This window comes from Cynara cardunculus, assembly GCF_001531365.2.
Source record: "Cynara cardunculus var. scolymus isolate 2C chromosome LG 2, CcrdV1, whole genome shotgun sequence".
NCBI classification, from domain to species: domain Eukaryota; kingdom Viridiplantae; phylum Streptophyta; class Magnoliopsida; order Asterales; family Asteraceae; genus Cynara; species Cynara cardunculus.
In genome coordinates this window covers 3,990,604-4,001,359 of record NC_037529.1, presented here as the reverse complement: position 1 = coordinate 4,001,359, position 10,756 = coordinate 3,990,604, and the positions used below count along the sequence as shown (strand labels likewise).

General features: G+C 35.5%; 2 protein-coding genes across 3 annotated transcripts in view; one reads left to right on the top strand and one right to left on the bottom strand.

The window, feature by feature from the left end:
* Positions 1-730: 730 nt before the first annotated feature.
* Positions 731-10,743, top strand: LOC112507020 (protein FIP1-like). 2 transcript variants are annotated; one of them, XM_025111408.1, is made up of 11 exons: positions 731-982; positions 3,203-3,290; positions 3,384-3,492; positions 3,720-3,769; positions 4,228-4,294; positions 4,758-4,830; positions 6,205-6,260; positions 8,003-8,099; positions 9,519-9,603; positions 10,290-10,352; positions 10,455-10,743. In XM_025111408.1, exons 1-11 carry the CDS (start codon positions 927-929, stop codon positions 10,593-10,595), a joined length of 885 nt encoding a protein of 294 aa, XP_024967176.1. In that variant the 5' UTR covers positions 731-926; the 3' UTR covers positions 10,596-10,743. The 2 variants fall into 2 exon arrangements, with proteins under 2 accessions (XP_024967176.1, XP_024967177.1); XM_025111409.1 differs by lacking the exons at positions 731-982; positions 3,203-3,290; positions 3,384-3,492 and having other exon boundaries at positions 3,502-3,769; positions 6,188-6,260.
* LOC112504290 (tubulin--tyrosine ligase-like protein 12) overlaps positions 10,599-10,756 on the bottom strand; it is a 9,476-nt gene continuing 9,318 nt past the window's right edge. Inside the window, exon 15 of the mRNA XM_025108230.1 lies at positions 10,599-10,643. Within this exon, the coding sequence (XP_024963998.1) occupies positions 10,599-10,643 (45 nt within the window). The remainder of the gene's footprint in view (positions 10,644-10,756) is intronic.

The following is a 10,756-nucleotide window of genomic DNA, read 5'->3' as shown; positions in this document are numbered from 1 at the left end:
AAAAAAATAAAATCCATAATTTTTAATATTTTAATAATATACTTCTTATTTATACTATCTTATAAATTAGATTTATCAAAAGTCTTAAAAACAATTTTTAATATATAAAGTACTATACATTTATACACAAAGTCTTGAAAGCTTTAAAAACAACTCATAATGCATTAAGTACTACTACTTTATGCATTCATCTTAAAATATCTTAATCTACAATTAAAATAACATATAGTACAAGTTACCAATGCATATTATTATATTTTCTTTTCATGTTTCCAAGATACTTTCGACATATTTCACTCGTGCCTTCACCCTCTCATATCTTTATGTCTTCTCTCCATCCTTCAAGTTCAAGGTGAGATTCAAACTAATAACCATGAGTTATTAAAAGTTCTCTCATTCAATTGCTCTAGAACTCTCGGTCTCGTTTTCTATCTCTTGATTTTTTGCTCTTGGTGTAAATCGAACACATTTGTGGAGCCGTTTAAATATGTTGGATTTTAAATATATTGGATTTTAAACTGTCATACAATTATTTTTATCGATAGACTGCAATTGAAACCATAATTCTTATTTACTCAAATTGTACTAGTATATAAAAACCAAATATTACTTATATCATCGTTAAACTTTTATAATAAAATCAATGAAACTTCAAAATAACAACTATACACAACTACTAGTAAACTTTGAAACGAATAAATTGTTAGAATTTGTTGGGGGAAATGGTGTAACCAATTTTATGCGGCAATATGGTGAATTGGGGATTTTTAACCCGACGAAAGTCCGGTTGATTTGGTGATGATTCTGATCTGGGGTTTGTTTGCATGTGGCGATCAACTCACTGGTTRTCGGTCTTTTAACTGAAAACACTGCATCATTTACTGCAACACAACTGAAATCTCGAAACCCTATAGTTTCCAAAGATCATGTCTTCGGACCGACACGCTGCTTCCCGCSCTGCATCTCCAGATGACAATTATCTGTAAGTTGCAGTTATATGTATATGTTACACCTTTCTTTTTTTACAATTCTGATTCACCAAGTTCGGCCATYCTAATGTTTAGTGATATGCTATGTTTCATCGTCTATACTAGACAATTAGTTTACCCTAATTTACTTGCGATTTCTTTTTCTTGGTTTACGTTCTGGAATACGGAATTAAACTTCTTGATGATGTTTTGTTGCTTCCAATCTGATATCGTTTCTGTTGCACTTGCTTATTCAATGAATCATGACTTGGTTCTTTTAATGTGTATTAGGTTCTTTTTGTTTTGTTTATATGTATGGAATCTGGCATTTAAATTTGGAATCCGATGTCAGTTTGAATCCTACAGCGATTTTGATGCAGTTTCAATTCCAAACCATGGAATTGAAACTCCAAGCCATGGTCACAAATTGATTGATGACATGCACTTTAAGGGATGGATTTCGAGCTAAATTAATTCATATTTGGAGCTATTTTTGCTCAAGTGCCAACCCCAAGCCAGGGAATTGGATTTTCAGATCCATGCCCTTATTGGATAYCAAGTTTGAGTTGGGTTTACGTCAGTTAGAAACTAATATTACCAACATGTTTAAGGGTTACGRGGAGGCGAATTTGGATATCAAGATTTCATTAAGACGTCGTTGGGCTAAGGAATGCCTTTGGCATGTAGGAGTGTCTTCTGCTCCAGAGCACATTCTGGGTCGTTCATCCATTCTCGGGGATCTGTTTGGATACCTACCCTAATGTAAASCATACAGTTATGACGTTCTTAGAATTGTTCTCGAGGGAAAAAGAAGAAGCAGTGTATGATATTTTGAGGGAATTAAAGAATATAGAGCAAGAATTACGAGACTGAGGAAAAGGTATGAAGGTATTGGAATGAATATTTGGAGGGTTGACTGACAATGATTTATCTTATTCCTACTGAATCAGTATGGATTACAGAGCATATAGGAACAACTCTGCGAGATAACTTTGTATAATTTGTGATTCTGTGAAACCACCCTTCTGCCTGTTTTTACATGTTAACGTTCCATAGTTCCCAGCTTGACTGGCATGAAGTTCCAATAATCAATTTGTCCCTTTGGAGTTCTCTAACCATCACGTATWAGTTTTCTTATGACCAATTAAAGGAATTTGGTGGTCCTTGGGAATCATTAAACCCGTGGTTTAAACTATCAAGCCTSTTGACATGATTCCAAACTCCCTCATAGTCATAGTTGATGCATCAACTTGCTAATAAACTTCATGACCATCCTTATYTATCTTGGACACAAGTGTTTAGTTTAACCCCTGCTTTAGGTAAAAATTCTAAGTTCTCAATTTTTTGCATTGATATTTTGGTGCCAATAGCTCCTCGAGATCCTGCATATATTGCCATATGCATAGTAGACAGTTTCAACACTTCTATGCAGAACTCAGTTGATCCACATTAGCATGTACTACTGATGACTGTTTTCTTGTATGCTCACACTCTTGCACAAGCTAGGGGTCTTTATGGAAAGAGCCGCTCTACACTTTGAGCTAGAAGTCAGGTCTGCGTACATCTCACCCCTCCCGGTAGAGGTGCTCAAAAACCCAACCAACCCGACCAACCCAACCCAACGCGAAATAACCCAACCCGAAGCAACCTATCGAGTTGTAAAATCTTCAAACTAGAGGTATTTGGTTGGAGTTGKGTTACGGTCATTTGAACCCAACCCGATGAACCCGATATCCTTTTATTTCTTGTATTTAATATGATTTTTTAAGTCTCTATTAATATGTACATTGGACAATTCCACCATCACGTACGCTCTTCATATACATATATTTTCAATCTCTATATAACTCCTTCATATATATGTTCAGTAAATGTGGACATATATATACAAATTGAGAAAAGTAGTTGAATGTGATATACTTAAGAAGAAATATGGATAAGTTGTACYAAATGATTGATGATGGAAAAGGAATTATAGTAGAGAAAACAACATATTCAAGGTAACAAACATAGGAGAATATTTTGATGTACCAAAGTATCAACCCGACCAACCCATACGGTTTGGTTTGGGTTAGGTTCAGATTTTGCAAACTGCAAACATGAGTTGAGTTGTTGAAATGCCTTCAACCGATCAACCCAACTCATGAGCACACCTACCTCCCGGATCCTGCTTAGTCGGATTTACTGGGTTTGTTTGGTTTGGTTACTGATGACTGTTTACTATTTTTCTATAGATTCCTTGATATATCGAATGAAGCTCCTTTATATGGGCAGCGGAAACATACAAGCATCATTGGTAGCATTTTGTACTGTCTACTCTTGGCAAGTATCATTTCTTGTTTCTTCAATACRATATTAAGGTTTCCAGAAGCTTTTCGTTCTTTGGAAACTTGGCCTGATTCCCTTTTATTCTAGTCAGGTTATGCTACATTGGCTGTGGGAGCTCCATGGGTGTTCCAGTCTAAGCAATACTTGATATTAAAGTTACTCTCCACCTGTGATGTTGCTTTATTGATTATCACTGGTATTCTAGTTTATTTTATGTTCTGTTTGATATGATAATCACATGTTTTTCTTCTTTATTCAATGTCCTGATATTCTTTTCTAATATCTTTTGGCCATTTTTGTTTGGTCTAGCTTTGTTGAATCTTATATCATGTCTTCACAGACATTAAAGCAGTTTCAGTTGGTATATTGCTTGTTTTTGCCTTTTTGGAGACTGGTCTTTCACAAATATCATTGTACTTGCAGGCATCTTCCAGCAATATATGGTTTATCAAGTCCAGAAAATAAGATTGCAGGTAGTAATCTAATTTTCTACATTCTTTAGTATTCGCTGATAGACCACTTTGATGACGTCATRGTTCTTTCCTGTTATTCATGAATGCAAGTCTTCATAGTACATATTGCATGCATTTTTCGGCTTCCTTTTGGTTTAATCACTTCTGCAATTTTTTTACARACTGTAGGCTTGAAATTAGATGGGTGAATGATTGTGCCAGTTGCATTGAAAACGTATAAATGAATCATACTGAAAACATATAAATGGATCTTTCAAGATTTTAAACTATTTTTCTCTACGAGTACAAAAACCATATTGGTTCAAGAAATTTCTCTTTGAGCACTGGAAGAGTTATTAATGAAATTACTGATTTGGAGGTGCCAAGACTTAACAATTATTGTGTTGTATGTATGTCACTCGTAGGACACCTACATGTTCTTTTAGGATGGAATTGTAACATTCATTTCCATTATGTAGGGTTACTATATTTTCAGTCAAAAGATGAAGCATATTATTCGCCTACCCTTTGCCAGTATGTCATATGGTATGTATATCTTCATTACAGCATTCCTGTAAAAGTTTATCTGTTTCTTAATTTATTCTAGTTGTGTTGTTTACTTCAAATATTGATAACATAAAGAATTGCATTATGATGAGTGAATGCATAAATGCCAGAAAACAATTCAGGAGACTCAGAAGGCTAATTCTTGTTTGTCTAAAACTGTCAAAGAGTACTTAATCCCCAGATCTTACTCCCSAGTGGGATATACTAGGTTCTCAATTTTTAATTTTTTGAAAAAAATGATAACTAAGTTGAAATTTACTAAGAATTKAAGAAATGTTGTATGTATATCGTCTAGAAAACAGATATCAAATTTGTAATTGATAAGTATTCTGACTTCCAAAAGTCTGTGTGGCGTGACCCGTTTTGGAAGAACAGTAGCAAGGGACACATGGAATTATGTGTTGCTAGTATATCTGTTTCAGCTACTTTGTGCTCATTTCAGGCACCGGGGTGATGCTACTTATCATGGTTTGGGAGCCATATATAAGAATTCTTCCAATTCCTATGATTCTCAGGTAACTGCCCTTGCAATCTCTGAAACTGAAACTAAACTTGATATTTAATTGTAACCTGCTTCATTCTTAATAGTTATATTTTTATGATCAGATTTGAGTAAATCGCGCAGGGATATCACTCTTCATCCTCTAATGATCTCATTTGAGCAAGTTCATGTTTTTAGTGATAGCTTCATTAGAGCTACATTAGATTATAATCTAAATGTTATTTATGTCTCAAGGTTGTGTTTTGTCATTCCTATGTTACACAAAAAATTTCAATAATTATCCATCTGTATGCCACAGACACATACAATTAAAAATAAGTAGGAAAAGTTTATACAATTAAGAAATGTACATCCTGGTTTTCAATTAAACATGTTCTCTTCTCTGCTAAATAGTAGCATTGCCTTTTTGTAGGAAGTAACTTTAGGCAAATAGAACTTTCTATCCTTTGGTGCATCATGTTTCTTGACCCACCATATCCACTTTCAGTTATCTTCTTTCTATGGTTGATACTTGGAACCCGAGGCTGATTTAGGGACTGTTTAATGATATGGAGGGCTTATTCGCTCTGCCATATCTTAGTGTTTGTTTGTGGCTTAATGATYAAGCTATCAGCAATTTCGCTTATGGGTTCAGCCCTAGTTCCCGGCTTTTTTACTGGTATTCATCTATCCCTATGCCAGACACATACAATTGAAGATAAGTAGGAAAAGTTTATGACCAGGAGTCTCGATCAAAAAAAATACTTCCTGGTTTCTCTGCTTAATACTCCTTCCGTCTCAAAACAAGTGTCCACAATAGAAACGACACACTTTATTAGACATGTATAATTATTGCACTTTATTAGATATACATAATTATTACACTTTTTAGTTAACCAAAGGACAATTTTACCCTTATTTAATTTATCTCTTTCCACAACTCTTAATGTTCGTGCATTAACKAAGGGTGTACTTTGAGAATTTAGTTGTCTATTTTTTAAACTAGACATTTATTTTGGGACAAGTATAAGTAGAAATGCAAACATTTATTTTGGGACGGAGGAAGTAGTAACATTCCCTTTTTTGGGAAGTATCTCTAGGCAAATAAATATACAACCCTTTGGCGCATCATATTTCTGGACCCACCATATCCACTTCTCATTATTTTATTTATATGGTCAATGCTTAGAACACAAGGCTGATTTACACTTTTAATTGGTAATTAAAAGTTCAGTTGAAGTTTAAAAGGACAAACATTGGTCAAGGTAGGAGAATAAATGAAATTGCTAAGATTTTGGGTTTGGGATGGACTATGACAGTACACACCTATGAATCCCATGGTTAAATACTTATACTTAAATTGGTTGGTTCTCTTGCTGACATTTTTTTAGCTCCTCCAAATTTTCAGGATTATCATGGTGGTTGAAGCCATCTTTGCTGCCTCTTTCATGAGTATCTATATTGGTAAGTTCTCTTCCAAGCCTGCTAAAGCTAAAAAGCCTAAGAGTGAAAGTAGTAGTGATCATGTTTAATTTATATATATATATATATATATAAATGTTCTCGGATTTAATTATGGGTTAAGTTATACATACATATATATATATATATATATATATAGGTGGAGGTTCAAACGAGAACACCTTACGAGAATGCGAGAAACATTTTTGGGCCTCTAACCTTTTTAATCAATAATTKAAATTATAATAAATAAAAATAATCCAATAAGGGTAGTAATGTAATTAGGTATTTTTATARTTTTTTATGTTATTTTAATTAATTGTAATTATCCCATGATTTCCGATTGGAATCTGATCACGTCTAATCTCATGTCTCGATCGTTTACTGTATYTGCATATTCGATCGTAGTGTGATATTCTCAGTTTCAAATTCTCTTTTCGACCCGAGAATGGAAGAGTCCAATCATTCAAAACAGAGGGGTCATCATCAATCCACACTGTTAATTGGCCTAACTAGGTTGTGATAATCATGTGATAAGCAAACAATCTGATAAATATATACATTGTCTATTATTCGATTTKGTCTTTATGTTGTTGATAATCGAACAAACTGTGTTAATCGATGAAAACAGAGGGGTTATCATCAATTCACATTGTGAATGTGGCCTAACTAGACTGTGATAATATCATTTGATAAGCAAAAGTATGTTAATCGATAAATATATACATTGTCTATTACTCAATTYTGCTCTTTTGTTGTTGATAATTGAACAAAACTATGTTAATCGATCAAACAATGTTAATCAAACACATATGGTATCAATTTATGGGTTGTGATAATTGTCCTGTTCGATTTATCGGCCTTGCCCTCAAYTGTGAGAAGTATGTGATACACATTCAATGATYATCACTCCTCGATGATCGGAACTATCTTCATCGTGTTATTCGAAKTTTAGCATATCAATTTCCAATTTTACTCTTTCACATCTTTGATATTTTTGAAAACTCTTTAATATTAATTTAAATTTGAAAAATCCCTTAACTTCTCTTGAAATGTGATCTAAAACACAATGTTTGGCTTAGAGACTGTTCTCGCGTTTTCGCAAATCACAGGAGTTCTCATTTGAACCCTTCCGTGTGTGTGTGTGTGTGTATATGTATATGTGTGTATATATATACACACACACAAAGAGAGAGAGAAAGAGAGAGAGAGAGAGAGAGAGAGAGAGAGAGAGAGAGAGAGTGAGTGAGTGAGGTTTAGGGAAAACTCCCCAAAAAATGAAAAACTGAGGAACACCCTAATAACCGTTCATCCATACGGTATGTACATGTCCATACAAGTAATTGAAGATGGTCCTGGTTTCTATGCACGTGTGCATGTTGTGCACATGTGCATACCTTACGGCAGAATGGTTACTAGGGTGTTTCTCAGTTTTTCATTTTTTTACGGTTTTTCACCGACCCTATATATATACACACACATATTCTTACATACATATAGGTGTTTCATACTCTTGGTGCTCAAACTTCTAATACCATCTTGATAAGTGATACAAGGTATATCTGAGATTCAGAATTTATTTGTAAGCATTTTCATGGCGGAACCCAAGTTAATTACAATTCAGTGTTATTTTAATTGACATGTTCGGTTTTGTTTGATGCTATCTGCTCAATATTACTTTCRAACACACCGAATTTTGTTCTATTGGCAGTTCGTATGTTTAATCACCTTTCTGATGCCTGCAGGTAATGTACACCAGTACAATACATTGGAATCACAGCCAGATGTTCTGAAATCCTTGTATTCTCCCCTTCAACCACCAAGCTCTCTGGAAGCATTAAGGTGGTGACACATCTATCATACTACCTCCTTAATCCTGAATTTAACTTTGATCTTGGTCTAATCTGCTTAATTAGTATTTAGGGTTAAATTTTTAAGTTGGTGATTTCAAGGTTTTAAAAGGCGAAATCAGGCTGAATAGGTGTGGAAATATTGGTTGCTTGGRGGAAGAGGAAGTGTCAAACCACAATTTTTGATCGAGAGGAGAAAGTGTTGGCTTTTTGGCTTTTTGTTATTTAAAATAAAAAGACACTTATACTATAAAGAGAAGTAATACTACTGCCTAACTTATTAAAAAAAGCCAAAGAAACCATTACCAAAGTAGATAATCTGAGGCGTACGCCTTGACAATGCCTCAAGCCTCACCAAACCGCCTCGCTGAACCAAGGCGTAAGCCTCGTCGAGGGTCCAAGAGGCGCTGCCTCAGGTGCTGTTTTGGGCAGCCTCACCTTGAGGCGTGCATCTCATACAATTTTTAAAACCATGGGTGGTTTTAAATCCAACTCGTTTAAACTAAAAGTTTGGTTTTGAACCGGGCCAAGATTTTATTTATGCATCTCCTTAGATTGACTATGAGAGTTTGAGAGAAGAGATTGAGTTATCTTGACAGATAGTAAAAGTGGATGATGGCTCCGTTGATGAAGGCAATCTCTTTGGCTCAACGGTATCCAGTAAMCCGACCTTTGTAGAGGTCACGGTTCCAACCTCACCAAAGGCAAGGTGTGGGTGTGAGTTTCATTTGTCGTATATAAATATTATATACTTCAAAAAGAGGATAAAAAAACAAAAGAGTATCGATGATATCTGATGCCTTAGGGTGAACTCATCGTCCTAAGTCAAAAATCAAGAAAGACGATTATTCCATACACACTGTCAACTTGACTATGAAGATTTAGGGGATGCTTGATTGGTTTTCCATTAAGTCCTCTATGGATAAAGTTGTCTGTGTGTGGATTAATCTGTCCATATGGATCAAAAGATTTTTGCTTGGGAGGGTTTTTTCATAGATGGAAGGTGCGTGTTTTATAATTGGAAGGAGCAAGTTTGGAAAAACTTGGCTTTCTGCATAAAGCTCCCTCCTAAAAGCTTACTGAATAAGTCACTACCAAACAACCATATATAACTGACGGAATAAATTGCGAGTCCCATTAAGCTCATTAAGTTGCTAACAGACAAGCCCTAGGGAGAATGGCTTGTTCACTTCGTTGTATGTGTTCATMTGTTTATAGCTTATTGATTAAGTTGATGGCTTAATCTCACAGCCGTAGCTAATGTGTTCTAGATTAAACAAATATTTCTCCCCATTATTACCCCTTTTGATTATAGCAAAACTAGAATATAATACTTGTCTGGAATGAGAGCTTAAATGAAACGTCACAATGTTTCTCTTAGAGTCTACTGATTCCTGAAAACTATTAACAGGTATCACGATGGCGGCCGGCTCTCTGATCAGCAAATGGCTTTGCTACAATATCAAAGAGACAATCTTAACTTTCTGAGCGAGGAGGTAAATAGCGATAGAAAGTTCCCGGTKGTTGTTTTTTTGAGGAAAGGTGTCTCGGGCTATATGCCCAAACTAATCCCGATAGATTGCGACCGTAAGACATCAGCCCTAAATAAACTCATTGACCACAATTGATTGTGGAMGCCTGGAATTGAACCAAGGGCAGATAGGATATTCCACCAGATCTTCACGGGCCTTAACCACTATGCAACAACCCTTGTGGTTAAGTTAACCTGTTGTTATATCATGTATTCAGGGTTTGGAACATCAGATTCCCTCCAACAATATTTATTTAAAGTGTGTTTAGTACATGGGACATAACGGAACGAGACAACAAAGACTTGTTCCATGTATGGCGTGGCATTAGACTAGGACACTATGGGACYGAATGGCATTTTTTTGTCAGGTTGAACAAAAATAGAGATGGACAAGATTGGTAATTTACTAAACTACCCATCAAGTTAAAAACTGTAAAACCTTCCACAACTCTTTTAGCTGCCAACCTCATTCTCGCATGTCCTGTCCAGTCCAGTCCACGTACCACGCACCCTTAAGAAAAAGGAAAGAACTAGATGCTAGTAATCCGGGCATATAGGGCCTTTATCCCCCTTGGGGGGGGGGGGGGGTGTTCTTGCACGTTGTGACTTCTAGCAAGTAGCAATTTCTAAGACGGGTCTTTATCACTGCAGATTCTTAGGTTGCAAGAATGCTTAAGCAAATTCGAAAGGTCTGGTGACGGGACAGCACCTCAGGTAATAWATCAGGTTTTCTAATAAATTCATTATATTTTACAGCATTTATGATTGTTTATGTGGGGATGTTAGAAAGAAGAATTTAATCGCCTCCTTCTGTAGGTCGATCTTGCTCATCTATTAGCAGCTCGTGATCAGGAGCTACGAACACTTTCAGCKGAGGTAATACGGATGTCTCGTTCTATCTTCATCCCTAGTCCATATCAAGTAAATGCATATGAAAGTCTTGGAAGAAAGATATGAAATTCATTTTCTTTCTGCCTGTGAATGCCAAATGATCAGAAAATTAACCTGCAAAAAAGTAGATGCATTGTAAATCCTAGCAATCAGGCTATCACRTCACCTTTTCAAGATAAACCAAAGGAACCCAGTTAATCCTCTAAGGGGCTGTTTGTTTGGCTTTC